The sequence below is a fragment of the Salarias fasciatus genome, chromosome 12, assembly GCF_902148845.1.
Source record: "Salarias fasciatus chromosome 12, fSalaFa1.1, whole genome shotgun sequence".
Classification (NCBI taxonomy): Eukaryota; Metazoa; Chordata; class Actinopteri; order Blenniiformes; family Blenniidae; genus Salarias; species Salarias fasciatus.
In genome coordinates, this window is record NC_043756.1 from 10088305 (window position 1) to 10114725 (window position 26421).

General features: G+C 39.4%; 1 protein-coding gene across 2 annotated transcripts in view; it reads left to right on the forward strand.

The window, feature by feature from the left end:
- The window catches only part of mctp1a (multiple C2 domains, transmembrane 1a), a 132222-nt gene that overhangs the window by 42251 nt on the left and 63550 nt on the right, over nt 1-26421 (forward strand). For both annotated transcript variants that reach the window (XM_030105451.1, XM_030105452.1), the window contains exons 2-5: nt 4222-4342; nt 23781-23923; nt 24008-24087; nt 25899-26010. In XM_030105451.1, coding sequence (XP_029961311.1) covers nt 4222-4342; nt 23781-23923; nt 24008-24087; nt 25899-26010 — 456 coding nt within the window. The remainder of the gene's footprint in view (nt 1-4221; nt 4343-23780; nt 23924-24007; nt 24088-25898; nt 26011-26421) is intronic.

The window sequence follows — 26421 nt, forward strand, 5'->3', positions numbered from 1 at the left end:
AGAGTTAGTTGTAATTCAGTATGAAGAGTTCTCTGTAGAATACTAAAAGCTTGTAGTCAAGTACTAAAAGCACTCTGCGGTGTTTCCCGGGGAATATTTAATGAAAATGGAAAGTGTTCTGCTAGTTGAACCTAACTGGATCTGTGCCATTCAGAGCAACAATACAAGTCCTTTTTGTATTTATATTGTACTGCCTGATATTATATACTTACAAAGACATAGACACAAAAAGGGTATTAAAAAGCTACTAAAATGTGCGTGATAATCACATGCATCATCAGAGATCAGCAGGATGACCATGTTTGCCTACAACAAAAGATAGGTGCAAGAAGGTGCCATGCAAAAACTGAATTGTCAATGAACAACCGATCATTCAGAATTTTAGGGCAGATATTATGCATTTCTGTTTATTTAGCATAGACAGGTGAGCTCACTTTCAAACACTGCTTCATCACAGATAAGCCATTCACCCCAGTAGATCCCTTTTCACTGTAGAAAAGCCCGGTGTTTGGCAAATCTGCAGCTATATTAGCAGTGAGTGAAAGTGCAAGTGCACTTGACTTCTGAATGAAATTGGAGATGGCACACTGGTTAAATGATGTGGCATTAACCCAAAACATGTCTGCCTAATTAAGAGATTGAGTGGAATAGCACTGAATGATGTGTCGCAGTGTGTGCTCAGATGATTTGCTGTTGCAGTTGTGATATAAGTAATAAAATTTACATGACTCATTTTGAGAGAATATGTCCTACTGTTTGTAAGTTGCCTCAGACAATATAGACAGTTGGCTTGTATGAAAACATATATCTAACTGCAATGAAATAAATGTGATATACATTCAGTTATGTATATAGGCTTGCGGTTCTATTCCACAAAACTATGTCCACAGTAATTCTCAGTCATTTTGTTTATGACCTTAAGTTTTTTTCTTTATATATATAATGCAAACACAAATTGAGGTTGAAATTATTACTCAAGCTAGCGTATTCAGAATAATCATTTTGATAATGATTAGTAATAACATAGTTGGTCAAGTATAATGCCGTCTCAGTCTGCAGCCGTCTGGTTTCTGCTCTCGGTTCATGCTGTTGTTTATGTGTATCCTTGTTTTAGCCAAGATTTTAGTTATCTTATGTGTGTGGTCAGAGATGTAATGTGCACTAGCAGCAAATCCAGTTCTATTTGTATATGTGTTTATATATTTTCATTCGTGATTTTTTTTTTTTACTGAGAACGGAGACACATGCGCTGGCTTTGATTTTTGAGTCGCTGTGTGTATGTTATGGGGTGAACTCACTGGACTTTTTGTCACAGCCGATTAATCACTTTCATAGACAAAAGGGCTTAATGTTAGATGGTCATAGTCATGCATCTCTTCTGTAATCTCTTATTGAGATCACTCACGTGCATGTTCAATTACAGTGGCTTACTATCTCTGTTGACCCCAGGTCGATCTTATCCAATCAAGTAGCTTCATCTCCTGTCTGCCGGTCTGTCCCTTGATGACATTGGATTTCTCTGGGTATTATTTATGGAGCAACTACACCTGTTACCTAACCCTTACATTTTGTTTCAGGCTTATTTCAGTTTTCTTGTTTCAACAAAACATTGACACTATTTTCCTTCTCTTCTGTGGAGCCCCCCTCCAGTTTGACAGCAGGTGCAGCAAACCTTAGATGGCTGTTGCGTTTAGGTCTGAAAGGTTCTTGCTGTTCACAGTAGCACATTGCTGCTGCTTTGAATCCTGCCTTGGAAAGTTGGTGATATAACCTATGCTTTTATGGCTCTGATCTTGACAGTAAAATTCACTGGCGGGCTGCCAGTATAGTTTTGCTTTCTAAGTATTTTCAGATATTATGAATATTTAATCCTGAGTATATCAGTAATCAGTGTTCTTGGTTAGTTTAAAAAACAAAAACAAATCAGAGAAATTAGGTAGTAATTAAAAGATATGTACAAAGTAGCTGAGTGTATGTGATTGGACTAAATGCCTGCTAGATGAAAATATGTAATTTGAAATCGCACAATAATTATTTAGCATTAATGATACATGGTTGCAGAGGGAGGTGTAGCTGGTAACTTAACTATGCATTTGCTTGGCTCTCAAGAAATTGCTGTTTTTCACTTAAGCTTGAGAAAATTCTAAGTTGGAAGACAAGAATTCCTCTGCAGATGTTGATGCTTCCTGTGTTTCTTCACCTCACAGTTTCAGATCACCCAGGACAATCTGAAAAATGAAAAACCACATTAACATCTAATTTCAGTGTCTAGCAGAACTTCAAGGTCTATTGAAAGGAACATCTGGACAAGTTGACTAAACGGAAATTTTAATTGATACTCAACAATCACAACGAGGAAAAAAAATCAGAAAACAGCATTTTATAACTGCCTTTGATGACCATATCAGATTTCAAACCCTACTGAAGTTCCAGGTAACTTTGCACCTCTGGAGGTAAATAATTTCTCTTCCTGAACCAGGTAACCTTATACCGCTGCACCATCATGGCAGTTTGTCCTGTTTCAGAAGACACAGAGTCCTTGTTGGTCTATATACAGTCTGCTGAAATGACCATACTCAAATGAACACATATATCAAACATTGTGTATTCAAACTATTAGCTGCTATTATGTGCCATTACAAGTCAATACTTCCAGTTAATTACTACACTCCAGTCTTGTTTACACTCTGTCCTGTTGTGCACTGAGTTGCTGCAACAATGACATTGAACACTGTTCATTGTATTGTTGTTTCCCTGAAGTAGAAGTGCAGGGTTTTTTTGTTCTTTTTTTTGCTCCTGCACTCATCCGCTTGATCCTCCTGTCAATGGAGTCTCAACTTTGACACATAGCAGGAGCCCTTTTGATCTATAAGATTTATTGTAATTATGAAGTAAAACCAATTTGCCATCCTTCCATAACTTAATAGTCACCTGGTTTTGTTATTGTGTTGGGGCAATCAGGCATTAATCTGGAGGGAATCAATACCATTAACAATATCAAGAAGTGCTATGACAGCCTCATTAGGAAGAGAGGATTTCAATGAATGCGTTAATAGGTTGTTTTCTCGAGGGTCTGCTTCCCGCTTTCTTCCATTTGCATCCTCACCTCGTTTTTAGCTGTTTGTCATTCTCACTGCTCTTATTGAATGGAACTTACACTGACACTACAGCCTTCGTTGGCTCTTTGTAGTCTCCCAACGGCCCACTACAATTTTTCTGCTCTTCAGAAGTTATTTTTAGCAGCATCTTAGAGTACGGTAGCCAGAGAAATGGCATGGGATTACCCACACTTTTGGTTTTCCGATAGGTAAATGAGGATATGAGAAGATTTTTGCAGTAAAGTACACTGTGGTGGGTAAAGAGAAGAGCCTGGTTCATCATGTATCTTCTTCAAGAGCGATGAAGATTTGAGCCAGAGTACAGCACTGACCTCAGGGCTACAACGTGACATGTAAAAGCCACTGGGATCACCCTTTCCAAGACCCTGATGGCAGTAGATTACATGCTAGGAATGGCTACTTACTGAACTATGCATGCAACATATATTATGTAATATTCCTCTATTTTTTTCACATTATTCACTTACGAGGTTATGTGGCTTCAGTGTACTTCTCCTTTATTTTGTCAGTGAATTACTGGACTGAGATTTAAAAAAAATAAAGCTGTGTCTCTTTTATGATTACTGATAAACCTATGCAAATATGCATAAAGATTATAGCCAAGTAGCAGAAAGCCTTATAAACCTTTATAGTGCAATCATTCAAGTGTTTCTTTTCTTTTGCCATCCCCAGAGAGTTGTTCAATTATATTGTACTGTTGAATCTTGAATCTGCATCTATAATTAGCATTAATAAAACAGAAATCAGTTGAAAAGTGTAAAACTGAAAAAAAAAAATCCTGTACATTTTAACATTTCTAATGATAAATTGTGATGAATTTCTATCTGGATATCTATTACAGGTTGTTCATACTCTTCAGAATTTTACTATTCTACTATATATCTTGCTGTTTGCAACAAAGATGCATTGTGCATATATTTCCCGACATATTACCACTGACAAAAAAAACCAAACAAAACAACCAAAAACAGTTGCCAAACATTGTCAATTGAATCATAAATGGTCAACTTTCAAGTTTGTGCTGATTTTCCTTTTGTTTTTAGCGTAGTTCAGAATTAGTGTACGGGCGTACCCTAAACTGTGTAATCTCATATCTTTGCAGGGCATCAACATTGTGGGACCCAGTAATGCAGAGCCCCTGCCTCAGCCTCCCTGTCCAGCCATGTACCAGCTGGATATCGTGCTCAAAAAAGGGAAAAACCTTGCCATCCGGGATCGGACAGGTAGGAAACCTGTTTAATCTCTGTTTTATCCCAGTGGTATTAAGGTTCATGCCGTTGGACTGAGTGGACAGCTTTATCAAGCAGCTATCTTTTCCAGCAAATGAAAGCTGCCCTGCCCCGCTCTCTGTGGGTCGTCTAATTGCACTGTTACGTGGGCTGACTGTGGAACCCACAAAATACTTCTGGCCTCAAAACTAAACTGTCTTATGCTCAAAGATAACCGCTGAGAACACCAGAACTCATTTTGATCTTGTACACAAGTGCTGGCTTTGTTTATCAATCTTTATTTACCTCTATGCTCCTGTGAAAAAGCTCAATTGATCCTGAAGAAAACGGAAAGATAAGCACACAGTACTATCGATCAGGTTTTGTCTGAGACATTGTAAATTTCACGACGAACTTTGTTGGGCAGTGTCAAGTTGTGATATGTTGTAAAACCAACTTCCAAATCGGTGTAAACAAAGCTGTCTGCCTGAGAGTCCATATCGACCTTGCGGTTACAGGAACGGCTCCCCAGAGATTGTGAGAGTGATGGCTGATGTTGCTCTGTAGAGCCGTTTCAAAATGAACTATAGTGTCTATATATTGAATGATTAAGAACCATATCAACTTGTATAGCAGTGAAGCTCAGCGAAATTTCTCAGTCGTTGGTCCATGGCACAGAACTGAGGTAAATCAGGCTTTAGACATAGAGCCAGTATTTATTTGTTGTTGTCATGGGAATTGTTGACAATAGTCGCATTAGGGAAAATCAACAATGTTAGATTTTATTTTGCGTTTGTTTTCTGTGATGTCTTTAGGGATTTCCTTCTTCATTTTTATGTTGTATTTTTATCAATACAACATCCTTCTGGTTATCCTCATTGTGTCTCTCATTAAAATTTAGTGCTTTGCCGTCCTTCTTTGCTCGATTTCCATCTTTCTATGTAGCAGGGTTTCAGTTAGGGCTGCAGCTATCGATTATTTTAGTAATCGATTAATCTATCGATTCATTTGGTTGATTAATCGACTAATCAGATGACATATATATATATATTTTTACATTTCTTTTTATTTTATTTTGGCAAGCATAAAACTCACCACGGACAAAAAAATGAACTACTATTAATGCTTGTAGTAACATTTATTGAACTGCACAGGAACACTCATTGCTAGGATGAACACTGCACTTTAAATTCACAAATTATTTAAATAAAAAATAAATAAAATACCTGAGAGAGGGCTAAGGCCTTACCTTCATTAAAAAAAAATGCACATGAAAGCTGATTATTAAAGAACACTTCAAGTACGGCAGGCAATATTCAGTATTATCAAACAATTCCTATTGATATTAATTTGCCATCTGTCTTGTGCAAAAAACAAACAAAAATAATAATACTCAAGCTGAGTCCAAAACAGCACATTCACCTTTTTAAACTGACAGCTGCCCTAAAATTTTAAAGTGCATTCAAAGGAGTGCATAACAACAATTTCAGAATACAGTCACATTTTTTTTTTAGCATCGACGTGGTGCTGTTATAATACGCCAGCTCCGTTTGGCAGTGCAAACTTTGCACCGAGCTCTTCCCTTTTTTCATTTAAAGTTGTCCCAAACTTTTGACATTTTCTGGCGTTTTCTTTGTTGTCCTTCCTCCTTTTCGCCAGCATTTTCTTCATTCTGCTCTTCAACGCCCCGACGCGCCGCAAAAACGCGACGCGACAACGCGCCGCGTCTCGTCGCTGGTGGAACGCGCGTTCCCATTTGTTCTCAATTGTATTTTGACGCAAAATACAATAGTTCCGGGCGCTACACGCTAGCGGTTTCACGGTAGTTTCACTGCACACAATAAATAAACGAATCCTCGAAGCAACATAATTTAATTCGAAGCTTTTTTATAATCAAATTATTCGATTTATTAGATGAATCGTTTCAGCCCTAGTTTCAATGACTCACACTTCCTCAGCCTTGTTTGATGGTCAAATGAAATTACAAGGAATTGAGTGCATTCATAGTGCCTGTGAGCATAAAAAGTTTTTATTTCTGTTGACCCTGTGCAAAGTTGGCTGTATCATCAGTGTTTTTAGTTTAGACAAAGATACATGTTGTTTGTGAATGTTACAATAATGATGTGAAATATTAAGTTTGAAAAACCGATGCTTGAGGAGGACTAACTCAGCCCTCCAAATGCATGAAAACAGACAGTGGATCATTGCTTGTTTATCTAATGCTGTATGGAGATGGAACTTGTAACTGTCAGGAAGAAAATCTCTTTCATTAAACCTCCCCAATAAAATGGAATTCACTTCTTTTGTGGAGTGGGTTTATGACATGAAGTGCAGCACAGATAGCCTTCTCTCCACAGTGGAAGCTGTCTGCCACAGCCTTCATCATGTGCTTAAGGCATGCAAAGTGGTGAAGCTAGCAAGCAAAAATTGAGCAGAGCCCAAGATTTTCCCGTCAAGTCTCACAGAGAGCGGATTGCACGGCGATGGATGCAGAGACCTCATTAGCGGATGTAGCAGTCACCATGACAACAGATCAGACTACGCTACAATGCTCTCCCCCGTATATTTTTTCTGACTACCTGTCCAGCCGGACGGCCAACAATGGGGTGCTGAGCTCACCTGTCCTGTTCCCAGTCCGTCAAGATGTCTCATTACAGGGAGACAGAAAGACAGGAGCGCAGCCAAACAGCATAACGCAGACACCTTATACCACTCACTGCTTTTCGGAGTATTGTCTTATTTATGCCAGTCAATACTAAATGTTGACAGAATCGTAGATGAAACGCAGATGACAGGTATTGGATTTGTGGGAATTCCCATCAACAAGTCAATGATGTGGATTTGAAAGAAGCTGGTTTATCAAATAAAAAGTGGTTTGCCAGAAGAAGCGGCTTTGTGGAGCCTCCTATTGATTCACTAAAAGCCCTGTCATGAATTATAAATGATATACAGAAAGTTTCTGTTTTGTCAGCAAAAGCATCTTTTCAGAAATCCCTTTAGGAATATGGAATTTCGCATTTTTGAAGGCACTAGATTTAAAGGCGACTACTGAAAAAAAAAACCTGACTCTTCTTTACAGGAATCTTCTGCTAAATATAGAAAGTCAGACAGAGTGGGTGACTTCAGGTGAGACAGTAGTGCGGCTTCATAACAAATTCACAGCTAGCGGATGAAATGCTTTGTGTGAAACTGTGGCTCTGATCCACGTATCAAAGTCACGCAGACACCGAGACGGAGCCAGACATGAAAAAGCTCTGCAGAGAGGTTCACTGGCGAGGGGCATCTGGTTCCACATTAGTGCTGGTTTTCCCCTGTGTCCCTTTAGTGGAGCTGTGAGTGATGAAGAGAGACTTTTTTGTGCCTGAGTGAGATGTGAACACAGGCAGCCAGATTAGGATCAAGTTGACGTTGAACATTGCTGATGGATTTATTGGGTTTTGGATGTTGTTGCCTCTGTGAGACTTTCTTCATAGGAGGAGCTCACAGCCTACTTCCCCAGAAATGGGGGAAGTAGACTTGAAAATAGTATATTTTAAAAAGCCTAACACTGTAGAATAAAAACATTTAAAAGAAGTATAGAATGATGATGATATGAATAGTGCTCAATTTGAATGTTTATTCCTTAGAATTTCCTCTGGATATTCATTCATCATTTTGAATGATTATTTATGTTTGAGTCCAGAAATCCTCCAGTACTGTAAATTGATTTTTCAGCTAGACTCAATAGCGGAACAGGCGGGGGGGCGGAGGGGGCGGCTGCCCCGGGCCCACTGCTGCATGGGGGGGAATTATGCTGAAGAAAATGGTAAGGGAGGAAAGCTGGACTCTATAACACTTGCGTTCAAGAGGATGAAGTTGTTTAAAAGATAAAAATGAAAAAAAAAAGTCCCTTCTCCTCTTGTCTGTCTGCCTGTCATGCACGGGTACGTGCGCGCCCATGTTGTCTGTTGTTCACTTTTGCCGGCGGTGTAGCCTGTACTTTCTACTCCGTTCTCTGATGAGAAAGAAGCTTGTTTGTGAGAAGCCGATTTGTGCCGGGAAGCAAATGATCACTCATTTATTTTGATTTTGCGTGCTTTGTGCCTGAGGAAGACCACACCTGGTCAAAATGTTGAGCGACTGCACGCTTGGGAGAACTTTTTTGGGGGTGTCTTATTTTATTTCATTTGTTTTATTTCAGTTTATTGTTTTTCATACGTGTTTTTGCATATCCTCCACCTGACAGGTATGAGAGATGTAGGAGGAAGAGGGGGATTGGATGGTAGTCCATCGTGGTCGGCGCAGCGGCCGTTTGCGCGACCGGGAAGCCCGGCAGGGGAGCAAACAAAACTTCCCGGGGCGCCGGGGAGATTTTGAGGGGGATCGCTGGAGGAGGCTGCATTAGGCTTATAATTAGGTTTGACATAATACTGGCAAAATCCATGGTGCTGTCCATGGTGCTGAAACCTTATTTGAATCCTTCTGATCGCTTGGACCTGCTTGCTGTGGCATTTTTTTTTTTTTTTTAAGCGATTATGATTTAATGGGGATGTTTTGGCCACAAGGGCCCATGGAGAAATGCTTCGCCCCACTTGGGCTGGGACCCCTGCTCCGCCCCTGGCTAGACTAATTGAGCTTGTTCAGTTTTTTCCATTTTCTTTTGCATTGCAACATTAAAGAAGTATTTCTCTTGTTCAGAATATAATCACAATGCTTTTATCCAAAGACTCCAAGCGAGACATCACGTGATAACATTTCGTACCACACAATCAAAGCTTTGACAGTAGATCAATCTCCTTTTACTGTTACCAGTGACTGTGATCGGATCATAAAGAGGTTCCAGGTCCACCTTTGGTCTGATTGTAATTTCAATCTGTCAATGTTTATTTGGTTTACTTACGGTCCATGAAACTGCAGGTCCTGTGTTAATGATCCTGCGTTTTGAACTATTTAAGGAAAACCCTACAGGTGCAATATTCCTTTTTTTTTGCTTCAAGAATGCAAAAGACTTCCAATAAATCAATTGTGAGAAGAATTGTGTGTGATCTACAGTGCTTGTGTTGTGTAAAAGTTGGGGAATGACAGAACCTTTAATTTGAAGACATATGGCTAAACAATTTAAACATTGCAAATCATCTGTGTAATTTTGAATCACTTGTTCATAAAGCTCATACAGGCTCAATGCTAAGTATGCAGATTCTACGTCCATTTGTGTGTAATTTGATATGTATCCATGGAGTTTATGTGCAGAGTACTGCCACTGATGACCATAGTGCAGTGTTGCACAGTGTATAGCTCATGTGCAAGCAGAAAAAGGAACTGGGAAGACCGTGTAACTTGAAGACAACGTAACTTATAGATGACAGAAATGAAATCTGTTTTTATATCTAACTACTGTATAAAAACAGTTGGGAGGATTGCTATTCTTCTATTTTACACTACCTCGATATACACTGCCCTCCACTCTTCTCTTGTTTAACAACCACACAAGCGTAAGGGACACAGGAATATGAAGGCACTGATGCATGACAAGGTTTCAGATAAGCGTACCTAATTACTTACATGGAGGGAGCATAGATGGGCCTTTAGCATACCCTCACTACCCAGTCTGTGCACCAGCCTCTCAAATTGAATTGCAAAATGCATCTCATTCTCTGCTGTAGAAAAGAAGTACTTTCATTTGGAGGTTTCACCCTCCTGAGTTTGTGAAAGCGGACGTGTCATGTTGAAGTGAATACAGTACACACGCGCGCGCACACACTCCCATGCGGTGGCATTTCATGAGATATGATGAAACCGTTCCACGCCTTTCTTTTTATAAATGGGATTAAACTACATGTGAAATACCAGCTTGTCTATATTGCCCATTGACGTACTGTACCTGCACTCCAGTTGTGAAGAGCACTTGTGTAAATCAGAAGCCATTTAGGTCACCCATGAATTTCTGATGAATAAATCAAATGTCAAGTGTGAAGGCTCACTGCTCGAGTCAGAGGTTGGATAGTTGAGTGCACGGTATAAATGAGGGTCGACTGGTGTGTTCTGAGTCAGAATTCAGATCCTGTAATGCACTTTCCACTTTTAAACTGGCCATCATATGTAAATGCTGAATTACCGGTACATATTCAAATCTGTGATAGTAGGTGGATCTCTATACGGGGGCCATCACAACTATGATCGAAAAATGTTAAACTCTGGACATGTCAGCAGTCTAGCACAGGGCAAACAGCAGGACAGAAGCTCTCACACTTTCACATTACACACAACTGTCTGAAGGTGTACATAATTTGTGTAGTTGTGGCATGATAGAAAGACCACCAAGTGAGGGTTAATCTCATCCTCAGAATAAAGCGGAATATAGTTAGAAATCTCCACCTTTCCAGCAACCGAAGCAAAGTCTAACTACCGTTTTTCCCCTCAGTGCTCCAGTTCATCTAATTCTGACAGTCACCTAATCCTATTTTGAATTTTATTTCGTCAGATATAGACAAGGGCCCATTGTGACCCTGTTTGCACTGTCATATGAGCTGCCAATGGAAGCTTTGCAGCTTTGTGGTGATCGCAGATGGAAATGCCTCCTGTCTAACTCTAGTGCACAATGGGAGAGGTACGTCAAGGTGAAGCTTCTCAGTAGTCTGGGACCGGCTGCTGCAATTCCCATTTCCCCCATCTCGTGCATGTGTGCATGCCTGCCTGCCTGCTTATATATACAGTATATGGATTGCTCATGTAATTCTGGACAGTATAGCATATATATTTTTGGAAAGAAAGTAAATTCAGATATCTCTAATGTTTTAATGTCCTGTTTACCCAGTATGAGCTTTTTTTTTGTCGTCATGAATCACTATACAGCTAACTTTATGTGGCGTGATGAGGTACTATCATTAGATCTGAATGAACATGGTCAAAATATCCTCTGGATTTGTCTGTTTGTGTGTAAGTACTTCTTTTAGATGTGCATTATTGCACTTCACTAGCAAATCTGTATAAGCATATTTTGGTTTATAATGTAATCATCATTGGACCATATTGTTTTGGAAATGTTTTTCAATAATTTGGTTGACTGGTTCCACTCAGGATTTGTAATTCCTCTACAATTCTATCACTAGATGCAAACATTTCTGCTCCCTATCAATCCTGGGGCTGTGAACTGAGAGCAAAATTATTCTACTGCAGCAGGTGCAGGTTGTAGTACACATATTTCACAGGACTGTATTTATGCCTAATTTGCTTTTATTTGCATGTCGTCCAAATACTTTTTGCAGTTGAGATAAGAAAAATGTTTCTCATCAATATGCAGCAACTCTCTGGAAGAAATTAGATCTTGACTGAACTTCATTTGTATTAAAAAAACATCAGTTTTTGTGATGCAGTACATAATAACCATGGATTCCCATTCATCATGTTTTGAAGCTAAATATACAAAATAGTTACCCAGAGATTCTATTGAATGTCATTCTATCAAAGGCAACACAATAATTTATACTTGTGATTGAAGTCAGTTTTATCTGGCGTCATAGACCCCTAATAAATCCATTGTTTCTATTGGTTCAGGATATGTTTTGCATACACTGATCAGCCACAACATTATGAACAGCAACCTGTTATTGTTCCAGTCCCGTTCAGTTACCAGAACAAGGCTTAGTCTGGTGCTGAGGTATCTTGCACCAAATATTTAAAGCCTACCTTTAACTTGTAAGTGCTCGACTGGATTGAAATCTTGGAAATGCTTTGGATCATTTCCCCATTAAAGTAGCATCCCTATGGGTGGCAAGACCCTTGATTGCAGAGCATAACCCAAGGTGTTGCACTGGCTGCGCTTCCAGTAGTGCAACCTGGTGTCTGGTGTTCTCCGGGTCAGTGATGCACATAGTACATCCTGTCATCCATGGATTCAAAGAAAATGTGATTAAATTAACCAGGCCACCTACCCCATTGTTCTAATGCTCATTTACCCATTGTCGTTGCTTTTGATGGTAAATAGGAGTCTGCAGTGAGAACTGACTGCCCATGACTTTGATCAGCTTCCAGCTTGCCATTTTTTGGTCCAGGTTTTTTTTTTTTTTTTTTTTTTTTTTAATAGATACTGGCCTTGTCGACCCAAATCACCTCAAAGGAACTCAGATTTTGTCCAGATGCTTCGACCAACTCATCTAGCATCACAATCACCTTTGATAAACTTGTTCACGTCTGCTGCATGCCCAGTTTTTTTCAGCTTCCAACTCATCAAATTGCTGCAGAATATATTCCACCCACTTACACGTGCCATAACAACATAACAAAGAGATGAAGTGTTATTCTCTTTGCTTGTTAGTGGGCATAGCGTTACAGCTCATCAGTGGATTTCCTTTGCTTGGCTGCTTACCAACTGCGACTCATACACTTTCTCTGTCTATGAATACATTTTTTTTTTTTTTTTTGTCGTCCTAATGTGTTGCCTTCATGTCATTGAACCAATTATTCCTGGTGTCGGTGTACTGATTTCACCAAATTGAAGACATTTATATTTATTATTTATTCAGATTTCCGGGCATTTATGACATATTCAACAGATGATAGATAAGTTTAAAATCTAGCCTGGTTTTTCACATCACCAATATGTATAACATCCTAAAACATTTTAAAACTTTATCACTGTCTACGAATTTTTAAAGCAACCTCAAATTTATTCAGTATTATTTAGTTTGTGTTGCTTTAATATGATTACCAGACACTGCTGTTATTGAATTTGTGCAGGTCAAAGTGAGGATTCTGTGGATTATTTTGTTCAGTTGTTCCCATGTCTTGTGGATGTCGCGTGTTTAGGAAAGCAATAGCTATGACTGACTTTCCAGTGAGTGTGCAGGAAATGACTGTTAGACAATGTGTTGTCTTCATTAGGCTTATGAAGACTCTGTGAGTATGTGCATGCAACTGCTGGCTTCATGCTGTGACATGTTGCTGTAGTGGCTACTGCGATGGCTTGGTGTGTGGGAATGCCAACATCGGATTTTAAGGGATAATTATGGTGTGTTCCAGGATTCATTTTTCAGTTCCTAAAATACAGTGAGTATCTCCAGGTGTAAAAATGATAAGAGAACCTGACGTTGGTGTTGGTTTTTTTTCTGCATTTCATTTCCAAGTCCTCTTCATTACACTTTCACTTTCCATGTTTTCCTCCCACATACTGTGCTTTATTTTTGTTTTTGCTCATTCAGCTCTCCTGTATAAAGCCAGACACCATACTGTTGTATCATCTCACACCTTTGGATTATAATTGCAACCAGATCTTATTTCACAGTAGTGAGGGGTTATTTTGGGTAAATTTTAATGGAAGACAGCAGAATAAACTCTGTTCAGGATAAAGTGCAGCACCTCCTGGGAGGCAAACAGTGTGTGATTATGTGTAATTGCAATGAGACAGGTTCTCACACCATATGTCACTATAACATGATGGAATGCCCCGTCCTTGCAGCCCTAGCCAGCACACCCTCTTTCGCAGATTGCGTTATGGGTAATGGGAAACCCCCAGAGCTGCAACCATCCCTCAGTCTTGACACTGAGAACGTAGAGCAGGGCCTGACCCACGCACACACAAATATACAGAGCCACGCACACCATCTGCAGCCTGACCGCCAAAGTGTGAACTTGTTCCAGGTTCGCAGTTCAGCCGCGGTGGGCAGTTTTATTGCTAACTTTAATGCATTAGTCTTCTCCTCTGTTGTCACATCTCATGCCAAGCATCAGTGCACTTCCTCCATGCTGTGGTTCATTATGACAGCCGCAATGTGTTGGTGGACTCTGAATACGACCTCCTGCTCTGTGTGCAGTTGTACAGCGGTTCCCAATCCAGACTGCAGACTGAATAGGCCAGCACTGAAGTTATTACGGGTCTGGATTTTTTTCCTTATCCTCCTACAAAATACTTTTAACTGATGTCAGAGACATTCATATAGAGAAATGTTTTTTATGTCTCTTTGCAATAGAAGAGTAATTTTCTCTCTCTGGTGTACCCATGACAATACAGCTGGTCTCTTCCTCCTGGTACCGGCATGGAGGCAGAAGACAAACAAAGCCTTGTTCTCACTGACTCGGGGACTTGTGCTGCAGAAGGAGAAAGGGAATATCGTTCATCTAATGTGAAACATTTCAACGACTGATTTGTCATCAGACTCTAACCTGTCTCAAAAATCAACTTTACAGATCATTCTCCCTGTGAAAGCCATACAAATTGTGCATTTTAATTTGAAAACATCTCCTGACAGCTCATTTGAAAAGTCGAAAGCTGTCTGTCACCTATGAATGCTGACATTTTTAATGCCACACAACAAATTTGAGTTAAATTAGTCTTCTTCAGTCATGCGTTCTGTTACGGCCCTGGAGCCGCCTTGGGTCTGAGTGCTCTCCTGCTCTGCACCTCACCTCCCTTGTTGGAATCAGCCATGCCAGGTGGAGCCAATCAGCCAATCACCCGCAGCATAAGAAGCTGGAGCTGCTGCCTGTAGAGGAGAGAGTTGACCAGTGGGTCCTGGCCTCCTGCAGCAGCACGTCCTGAGCCAGCTTGTTTGTTCCTTTGCCATTGTGTTCTTTGGTTCTTTTTCCTTTGTTGGACTCCTCACCATTTTTTGTTTGTAAATAAACCACTACCTTTTTGAGCACCTCATCACCCAGCTCTGCTGCCTCTCCTTTGCAACCTCCTTACCTGGAACTGACAACAGCCGATCGTGCCCTTGGCACGTAACACGTTCAATCCAGCAAACAGTGTCACTAGCAGACTGACTGAGACCTCTATTTACTAGCACTTCACCACATTCTCAAATAAACGCTTATTTGTTTTTTTTAAACTTTTTTTTTTTTCAAAGTTCAGTATTTGCCCATCTCTGGATTACTTTGCAAAAAACAGCTCTTTCACAAATACTTTGCTTTGGACTCTACCTAAAAACACACTAGGAAGAGGAACTCCTTTATATTGTCAGAATATACCTGGTATACAAAATGAGAAGGAAAACTGAGGGAATTACTGCATGAACGAAAAGTGCTATCAATCACAATTAAGTGAAAGAGATTGTGTGATTAACAAGTATTTAGTTTAAATGACAACCTTGAAATTAATACTTTTATTGAATTCAGAATATTTTCACCATTGTTTTTAAAATTATAATTGTGTAATAATTATCGGTTTCAGGGCAGGTTTGCCACTAATGACATGCAGCTAAGTTTGTCATATGACAGTTTATGATATTTCATATTGTTTTATTAATTGTGGTGTGTTTTTTTAAATACTTGTGATTCTTTCATTGTGACACTTAAAGAGTGAATGTTTCACATGTTCAGTAGTACCCAACAATTCCCACAAGAAGCTGACTCACAGTGGTGGTTATCTCTGCTCCAGTGGTTTTATTTGGGCTTTATTTTCCTCCACTGAGAGTTTTTCAGCGAGTGTGGGTATCATGCACTGTGGAAATCGTGTTTGGCTAATGAGGAAATGTTGTTTGACCACATGTGTCTTGCCACATTTGTGAAGATCTGACGATAACCAGATGGTGCAGACGTTTGATTAATCATCTGTCACAGCGGAATATCACTGCTCAGCATACCTTGACTGCAGGCAGACAAAACACAATACACACACGGCAAAGCACAAACAGTGAAGCAGATCTGTAGTTTGTGCACAGGCTCCATAATAATGCAGAAACAGATGTGCCACAGGTTACAAACCAAGAAAAAAGTGACACAGAGTTGGAAACACATATAATTTCACTCGATGTTGTTGAGGCTGTTTTTATTTATGCTTCTTTTACACTGAGTTTATACAGTATATATCTATATACAGTAAATCCAGTTTGTTTTTGAATGCAAAATGTCAACAAGCGTCAGATCTATACATTTCCATTGATCAGCCTGAAGAAAACAGTTTTGTATTGTAATTCAAAGCACGATTCTGCAACTCCCACTGCAAGCTTTTCTCTGTGGATTTTCATCCTTTTGAGATTTACTGTGTGAGAAAGATGGAAAGGAAAATTTCTGTGTGATTTCTGCATTACCGCATATCAAAATAATTTCAAAGGAACAGTTGTGTTTCGCTATACGGCTTCAGTACAAAACTTTCCAGCAAGAATATGATTTAGAGTTTGATACTTATTTTTAGAGGATTATATCGCACTGTCTTCTTTGAAACATAATTACCTGCTCATTTATCATCAATTAATAATTCAGAACCGTTTTTCTGCCCTGCACTGACAGGAAAAGCTATTGATCATAAATATATAATGAGGATCTACAGATTGATGATGAAAATGGAAAAGTAGATAATTAATTGTTCCACACACAAGAGTGAATCCACACATAAAGACTGAGATAGAGGAAAACCCTGTAGCACTGCCATTATATCATATCATCCTTTCACCCAGGAGTCAAAAACCAAGCACCTTTTATGAGCCCCAAATCAAAATGGTGTGTCTATTCATGACGTACACGATTTTAAAGTCTGAAATTGGCCTAAACCTGATATTATCGAACTTGATCTGCCGCAGAGGTCTCCCCTCCTAAGCACACATGTCAGAGACGTGATTGCTCTCTGCCTGACTATTTCAGACAGGCATGAGTCACCTTTTCCTGTCCAAGGACAGGCCCTTATCTTTGACATTTACTGCCAAAGTTTTTTTTTTCCTCACAGAAATTTAAGTGGATGTTCATCAGCCGTGTGCACGCAAGCATGTCTGTGTGCATAAGACCAGGAAGAGATTACAGGAAAGCTGCAGGGAGCAGAACATGAATATTTGTCTTATAGGGATCTAAATCTATCCCACAGTCAGCTTTGGAAGTAAGACTTCGAAGTGAGGATATGTTTTGAAACTGTAGTTATTTGCCCAAGTGATTTTGGTGTGTACCCTGGCTTGCGCTTGGCCTTTTGTGACCATCCAGAGTTGTCCTGGCATTTAAATGGACTTTGATGAGCTTGTGTGTAATCTCTTCCTGTCGCTATGCTGACTCTGTCACAGCTACATCTGATACTTTTGTAGTCTTCTCAATTTGCAAAACAAGTGTAACTGACTGTATTATTTACAGATCCATCACATGACTAATGAAGAGATGAGTAGTCAATCATCCAAGCACGCATTCAAACCCAAGGCCACTATAGAGTCTCCCATTAAACTTGCATCCTTACATTCATATGCTCTGGAGGGGATATGTTGGAGAAAACTCATGTAGTAGGAGAGCATGCAGACATCTAACAGAAATATACTATTCCATATTCAAATATACAGTCTTGCTATGAGGCGAATGTGCTTAACCACTGCACTACTCTTTCTGCACCTCTGATGCCTCATCATGTTACAAATCTCATCATAGTGGCGCCCCGAGGAAGGTCTCGCATTTAGAATCGTAAACAGTCTGCTAGTTGATAATGTGAGAATGGATAATGTGGGAGGTTGCACCATGTCTGCCACGTTCATGCTGCAATTCATATGTTCATTGCACAAGATTTTTATTTGGGCGGTCGGGGGTGTGATGCTTGGATCACACAATGTAGCTTTTATCAGGCACTTAGGTGGTTTACTGGGAGGGGAGCGGTATTTTTATGGTCACTGCCCCATTTGGTGTTCTGTAGAGATAAATGTGTGGTGTATTATGTACTCTGCTGCCTGACAGCCATTCGCTATCAAAAAGGTCCATCACAGGTTTTTAGATGTGTCTCGGTATCACAGGTGGGATTGACAGGAGGGCACAGGATCCAACAGATTGTTGTCGCTCATAATGTATGGCTTGTGGACAGCCCAAGAAACTGCTTTTGATAAATACTTTTAAAGGGAAGAGTACCTAAATTATGTGTCTTTGTTGAAATTGAGTGCCAATACGAGTACTTTATGGTGCTTATTTTCATATCTTAGAATTACATTAAAAATCTATTATATTTTTATTAAGTGATTTTCAATTCTCAACTGAAACAATGTTTTATTACTGACATATTGCGACAGTAAAATATAACCATGGTCAACTTTTGCTTTTGTACCTCTGTTGTATTACCTGTTATTTATAATAACAGGGTAAAAAAAAAACTGTCACAGCTGGTGTCCATCACCGCAACCTTCATCCCAAACACTGGCATGAGACTGCAGCCTTGACTGTAAGTCACAGAGTAAATAAATATCTGTGGTTCACAGTCAGTAACCATAACCATTTATTTCATCTCCATACCACTGCACCTTCCCGTGAGCATGCTTTTTTTTTCAATTATTCAGGTGCTGTACTATTTCGTTTTCATTGTCATTGATGTGAGACAAAAAATAGATTAACAACTTAATGGTATTAAACATGGTTCCCCTTTAACATTTATTATTGTTTAGGTGTTACTTTACCTTTTATGCTGTTTAAAGGCATGTAGACATGAAATAGTCTACATTATTCTGTCTCTGAGTTGGCAGCACAGCCCATTACGACTGGATAGGCTTTGTTTTTGTGGATTTTTTTTCCTGTCTGTTCTCACAAACAATATTCTCTCTCCATCTGACTGAGTTGCCCTCAGCCGATCCACTGATCTGAGCCTGCAGTATCAAAGTTTAACTGAGACTGGCCATTACACAAGGCAGTACTAGCTTTTTATTTATGTTTTCTTACTGTGCATGCATTGTTTTTTCCCCATGTAATTTAACTTCCTGCCGGTTGGATTTTGTGTTGGTTTGACAATTTTTAAAAATTATTTCAATTCTACAAACAAAAATAGACAATAGTGTACGGTAAATGAACATATCATGAGAGGGTTCCATACCCCCACCCACCCGTACATGGGTAAAACTGGATGGATGAATTGAATGTTTTAATTCCAGCCAGTTGTTGCATTTACTTGTTTGCTTAATTTATTAATAACAATGTTTGTTGTGTTATGAGAGGATCTCCTTTGATGCTCTGTAGTACACTTTAGATTTGTTGCTGAAGGTGTTCCTGCTGTTGACCAGGTCACCGTGGAGGGGCTGAGGGTCAGGATGGACCATATCACTTGTACCGAGTCCATTTGCACCCCCACCACGTCACTGGCCTTTCTCATTAATCTATTGATCACTAGCAGCCAGCTGTCCCAGCATGCAGCAGCAGTTCATCACAGACTCACAGGACGCCTTCAGCATCGTCCACCAGGTGTTTACAGACATCTGCTTGACAGTGTCAAACTATATAAAAGTGTAATCTCATGAGGGAAATATAGGGACACAGCTTTGCAGGTGTTACACTTCAGTCACTCAGAAAAAAAACAAAACAAAACAAAATCAAATGTACATCTTTGAAAATATACTTTTCCAAATTTTCACTGTCACATATTTCTCGACAGAAGAAAAACTGAAAATCACTTCCCTGTGGCTCCACTTAAAAGCCTTGGCACCTACTTACTTACCAGTTCATCAGCGCGTGACACATTTTCCTTTTACAGTCCAGACTCTCCTCAGCCAGCTCTTCCATTTCATGGTTTTATGCCTGCAAGCTGGACAAATGCTCACGGTGGACCAATCCATTAAGCCTGCCGACTTGGAGCCTCCTCCTGATTTTAGACGTTCACATCAATCACTATTCATTCCTCTCAAGCTTATTGATCTTACAATACCTATAGCTCATTGACCTCTCCTTCCAGCAGCCCTGATTTGGGATATATAGTCTACTTCTTTTTATGGACTTCCCCCAAGTGTGTGAAGTCTTTTTAAAAGTTGGATGTGAATGTCACACATAGCTCTTCTTCGATTCCTCATCTGCACTGTACCCACACTCACTCATATTCAGCCATCACCCACCTACGGCCTCAGCCTTCTCCATTTCACTCTCTTCAGCGTGTGAGTGTTTATAGCCCCATAAAGCTGGCACTGTGGGATGCAAAGACTGAGTCAGTGGTGTGTATCTGGGGAATATCGACACGATGGGAGTCAGAGTCAGAGTGACATAAAGACGGAGAGTTGTTGCACTTACTGGGTTTGAAACCACTTCAGTTTTTTTTTATAGTTGTGAGCTGATGATGAAGTGATAGATGTCTATAGATTAATATTATTCTGTTACTTATTGTGATTGTAGAAATTTTAAGTGATTTTCTCTGAATGTTGAATGGTTTCATATCACACATTTAATTGTTCTCTTGAGCTAAATCTGTTATTGCTGAAGACACACTCTGAGACATGTTTAAATCACGTGAAAAAGTTTTGTACAGTTTTTCCTGTTTGTGGCTTTTGTTCTTCTGTCACAGCTGCCTCACGGTGACATGTCAAGGGGACCAGCGTCCAGCACAGCATTATACTTTAAGTGTGTGTCAGTGTGTCTCCAGCACCTCTGCTGATGAGCATGAGGGCATTGGGTTGTTCTGAATTTGAAGAAATAGACATCTTTCCCCAGCAGGCTTGTGCTTGTAGATGTTTTGTTGCTTTCACATTGAAGCTCACTGGCCGCAGAGACTCACAAAAGCAGTTTTTACAGAAAAAAGGCAGATTTTGGCCAAGTGAATCTTGTGATTCCAGCTCAATTAGAGCGGGTTGTGATTTCGTTAATTACACAAATGAAATTGTATATAAAGACTTATGTAGTTACTGGCTTTTTGTAATCAAATCACTTAATTTGCATCTATAATAGCATATTTACTGTTACTGTCCTGCACTGTGTCTAATAATCATTAATCATTGTTTGGCAGTCTGAAATTTGATGTTACTCCGTTGCCAGAAGTAATTGCCGAACTCTTTAAATTGTGTGTTTGTGGAAACCCCCCCCGTCTGCAGTTTTTCACTAACAGCACTTCACAAGCTGAGCAGTTGGTTTCTGTTTAATCGTTTTTGGATTTTAGGATTTTGTCTGTGTCCCGTCTGGCCAAACACAAGATATTTGGTTTCGTCGTACAGTCCACAAACATGTCTGAGGTTAGACCGTGACCCTAACTTTCCTGTGGGTGTGGATGTCTGTGTTTATCCTGTGATGGACTGGCGCCTTGTCCAGGCTTTGCCCTGCCTTCACTCATAGTCAGCAGGGAGCATTGCCAGCGACACTTTGTTCAATAAAGCTGAACAGGATATAGATGGATAGGTATTATTAGGCTCGTGTGTGTCTCTGTGTGCGTGTATGTGTGTGTGTGTTTGTGCGTGTGTGTGTGTGTGTGTGAAATGCTTGGTGATAATTCCTTCCCTCCCCTGCTGTTTGCTTGGTAATCGCTTTGGTCACATCGGATGATAACCTGACACCGATTCTAGACACGTTCACTCCAGTCACGCCAGGATCCCATTTCGCTGAGAACTGCTTCTACACCATGGCAGGTAGTCACGGCAATTACACTTTGTTCATGTAGTCCAGTACATCTGATCACAAATTTGCCTGAAGGAAGCTTAATGTGTAGCGCACGTGGCAACCTTTTCTCATAACGCCCCATTTCAGTGAAGGAAAATCTCCCCAGAAAGACTCTGACCGGGGATAGAATAAGACATGTTTTCTAAAGAAGAAACAATTTTTTGGTCAAAAATATAGAAAAGGTTCAGCACAGAAATAGAGTGAAGATTACATGAGAGAGATGCCAGTAGGAATGATTGCAAGAGTCGACTCAGTAAACCTCACAGCATATCCAAGTCGCCCCCTCTTTACAGACAGGTTATTTTTTCTCTACTTGCTTCCTCAAGAACAGACATTTCTTTACCGACCTCTGTAAAGTGGACTGCAGAGGGATTGCTGAGCTATTATCCAGTTGAGCTGCAGTGATCTAGTAAATTTAACATGAAGTATACAGTTAGTATTCCCATTGTGCACATTTAATACTTATAATGCAAATAAATGATATAGTACCGCAAAATCTGAAATGCAAATTATTAACTCAGCCAGGGATTTTTTTTAAATGAATATATGACACTATTTTCCATTCTGTTGTACTAGTTTTGTATGTTGCATTTTGTGCTTTTGCACTGTGATAGGAGAGGCTCTCCTGTGCTATTGTACATTGTAGAATGATAATAAAAAATATTCCGTTGCATTGTATTATATTGTACTGTACTCTATTCTATTAACTTAACATATATCTCAGTATACTGAAGGCCATGGCCAATAGCATTACATATGTCAAACTGTTGTCTTATTATGATCAGTAGGTGTCCTAGACTGGTGTGTGTTCTTCCATCTCTTCCTGTGAATAAATCAGATTTGAATTCAGATTGATTTAATCTGATAAATCTTCAAATCTGCAGAGGATGCGAAGCACCTCTTACATTGCTGTCTAATTTGTTCACAGCTGAGTTTTCCACCAGCTAATATCAGCCGCGGTCTGTATATGCAATCTGTCTCTCATTTTCATAAATGATATTACCATAAATGCATATTCACAGCCTTTAAAAGTGGCCTAGTATACACACCTGTGTATTTTGCAAGTAGAACATATGCATAATGTATTAACAGTAATAGTCATACATGTGAAATCTCTGTGATCAGGCATGTTCAGGGTTTCCTTGTGTTATCTGAATCTGCATGTGAATAAACAACCATATCAGGAAACCTCATTTGGCTGTAAACCTGACCAAACAGCTCTGAATGCAGAATCTGCATTATTCATGTATATTATCCAATATACTCTACATCTCAGTCACCGCCCCACTGCCTTTCAATTCATCCTTAGTGCAGCCTGCGCCTGAACATGTGAATCTGAGATGACAGTCCACCTGTGATGCACAGTGAAACACAATACGTTGTTTTTAATACCTCTGGCTGATGCTCTTCACATTCCTCTTATCATGGTGCGGTTTATCTGGCTTATGTCTCAGTTTTATTTGTCCATTTGTATATTATGGTTTTATTTGTTTATTTGTATTTTATTATTCTTTATTTGTCTTGTCAGGTCACAACCAGGAAACAGTTTGATGGTATTAAATAAGAATATTACAGTGTCAGAATGACCAGTGAACTTAATGTACAGCTCTGTTTTGCTCATCATGATCAATATTGATACCAATGGATAAACTAAGCTTTACTGTGATTTACCTGGCTATCTGCTTTACATGTTATTTTCTTATTATGTGTGATGCAGACACTGTACAAATAGTTTGTCCACTTCTTACCGTTCAAAATATTAGGCAGTGGCACCATCTAGTGTTCAAACAGAGGAACTATCTACAACACTGACTGACTACTAATGATCATATGACTCAACAGAAATGGAGTCACGTGCAGTGCCTGAGTCTCTGCTGTACTGTGTTTGATCTGACAACATCTTCCTGTGATCAAAATAGTTAGAGAGGAAAATGAAGATGAATTCCTCTTGACAGTCGCAGATGAATTGTAATTATATCAGTATGTTAACAGATTGTGCTTGCATACGTACTCATAGAATTGCTTGTAATCTTTATGTCTACATTTTTTATATCATAGGTTTAATTGTAGGAATCTTCCCCTCCCTCTTACACCTGTCATTTTAATTTTTTTTATTTCATAAGTTAGAATATATTGTAATTTTCTTTGTACAATGTGTTTATTTTGATGTCTGTGTTGTGTTTCTCTTCAGGTACCAGTGATCCATATGTGAAGTTTAAGATAGCAGGTAAGGAGGTGTTCCGGAGCAAGACCATCCACAAAAACCTCAATCCAGTGTGGGATGAGAGAGTAAGCCTTCTGGTGGAAACCCTGAGAGAACCTCTATACGTCAAGGTACAGTGAGGAAGTTCTGAATCTGACCTGTTAATCAGATCTGTTTCCTACTGATACTTTTTACTGGATATTGTCCCTTTGTAGGTATTTGACTATGACTTTGGACTTCAAGATGATTTCATGGGCTCAGCGTACCTCTATCTGGAATCACTGGAGCATCAGAGGTCTCTTTATCTTGTTTCACTTCTCATTTTAATCCTTTCCTCTTTTAATAGCACTGACACTCCCAAAAACTGAACTGCCTCATGTCCTCTGTCTTTCCATTTGGTTTTTTTTTTTTTCTGAGTTGCAATATGAGAATATCTATAGAAGCTGGTATGTCAAAACCACTGAAGCATAGATTAGTATTCTAAACTACACTATTCAGATGAATGTCCTGTGGTAATAGTCTTTTTGATCAAATATAGTCTTTGGCCTCCCTCTAGTGGCAGTCTCTGGTACTATCTGTCTTCAGTTCATCATTTTTTTTCTTTACGTTGGATTGTTTTGGTTTGCTGTTTTAAAATGCACACATCTAAAGCAACGCACCTCTAATGATGTATTGTTGATAATGAGCAAATCACTCTTTATGTAGCATTAATGCCATCAATATCTTGGTAGGCAGTAAACTTGTTATCTGATCAGTTGGTTCCAGTAAAATCTAATTAATAAACGACTTGATATAATGCAGACAAAATCAAATATCCCAACATAATTAGTTTTTCACATAATTAGTTTCTGTCAACAAATGTAATTTATTGGTTCTTGCTCCAACATTTTAGTTTCATTTTCACCAAACATTCTGTTTTAAGTGAGGTTGATGACATGCAGTGTCTGTGGGATTTTAGTTGAATAAGTTTCCCTCTCAGTGTGTCACAGCTGACAGTTCTGCTTTGCATAGATTTTAAAGAAATGTAATTTTTATGTTTTATCTGCTCTGCTGGTGAGGTAGCTTTAGTCTTTATGCTAGAGAAGTAAATCCAAGGAAGAGAATGTTTGGGACACTAATAAGATGGGAAATGCCACGGCCACAGTACAGGTGAACTGAAGTACTCTAATGAAGCCCCTTGGGTTTTCAGCCGATGGCCTCCTTGCTGCTTACAGTAATGTAACAGGAGGCTCAGACTATTGTTGAGTGCATCAATGAACTTTCGTTTTTTTAAGTTTGACTTCTCTGAGTTATGAAAACATTTTTGTTTTCCACTGTTGGAGAACATTGGATTTTCTTCACAAGCGGTAGATATCAGAATTGAAATGATAATATTGTTTGGTTTGTGCAGTATATTTAGTAAGGAAAGCATAGGTGTTACTATAACACTGATGGAATCGCCTACTACTACTAAGAGTACTACTATGCAATGAGAGCTACAGTCAGCCAACAAATGCCACGGACTCCTTTCACTGGGAACATGCTGGCATGTCTTTGCAGGAGATGCTAGTGCACGTTTAACTCGTGCATTGCATTTTGCTGAATGTTTGCAAGAGTGCGTTTTGCAGACTTAAAGAAACTTCCGAAAATAATGAAATGTGTGGGATGAGACACTTAAATTAAAAGTTGTAATAGTAATTTTATTATATAAAGGCGATACAGTTGCGTTGCAGTCATTGTTTCTGCTGAATTTAATTTGAACCAAAGCACCATGTGTGTCCTCTGGTCAGGGCAATGCCAGGCACTGGTTTGGTGATCACCTACCTGTTTAATGGATCTTTTGAGGCTTTTTGGATTTGTATTGCATATCTTTCATTGGACATCGGTCAGGTTACAGTAACAGTGACATTTTACACACCAGGACCAGTACAGTTCCAACAAACTGCTCACGTGGGCACTGAAGCAATTCCATTGCAATTCAGATGGAAGGGGTTAATTTACTTTTTGCTGTCATGATTCAGCATTAATGTATTGGATACTGTATTGAATGCACCGTCTGAATAGAAATGTGCAGTGCTCACTTGTGTTACAGACTTCATTCTGATCGTGTTACATTCCCCCCTGCAGGACACTGGATGTCACTCTGGACCTGAAGGACCCACAGTACCCTGACAATAACCTGGGCACCCTGGAGCTAGCAGTTACTCTGACACCAAAGGAAGGAGACGTGAGGGACGCTGTAAGGAATCTGTTTAAACTTTTCTGAGATTGTTCATTCGTTCCACTTGTGTTGCTTGTACTCTTCAAATTGTCTTCATTGCAGCGAACCTTCTCATTGATCTGCATTGCTCTAACGTTACGCACTGAAACGATTAAGTACATGTGTAATATCTGTCAGTCTTAAGTTAAGTAAGAGATTTTCATCCATCGACCAAAGAAAAACATAACACTTAAAAGTTGCACTGTTAGATATTATGATCATTAATTGTGTTAGTTATCTAAACTAAACTGTGTCTCTGAACATCAGAAGCCAAGAGACGCCGTGCTGAACTGGAATGTGCTGGCTTCATTCACCCCTAGTTGCTGGAAACTCTTCAACTCAGCAAATACATATGCATAAACACAAGTGTAATTAATATGTTGTGTGGAA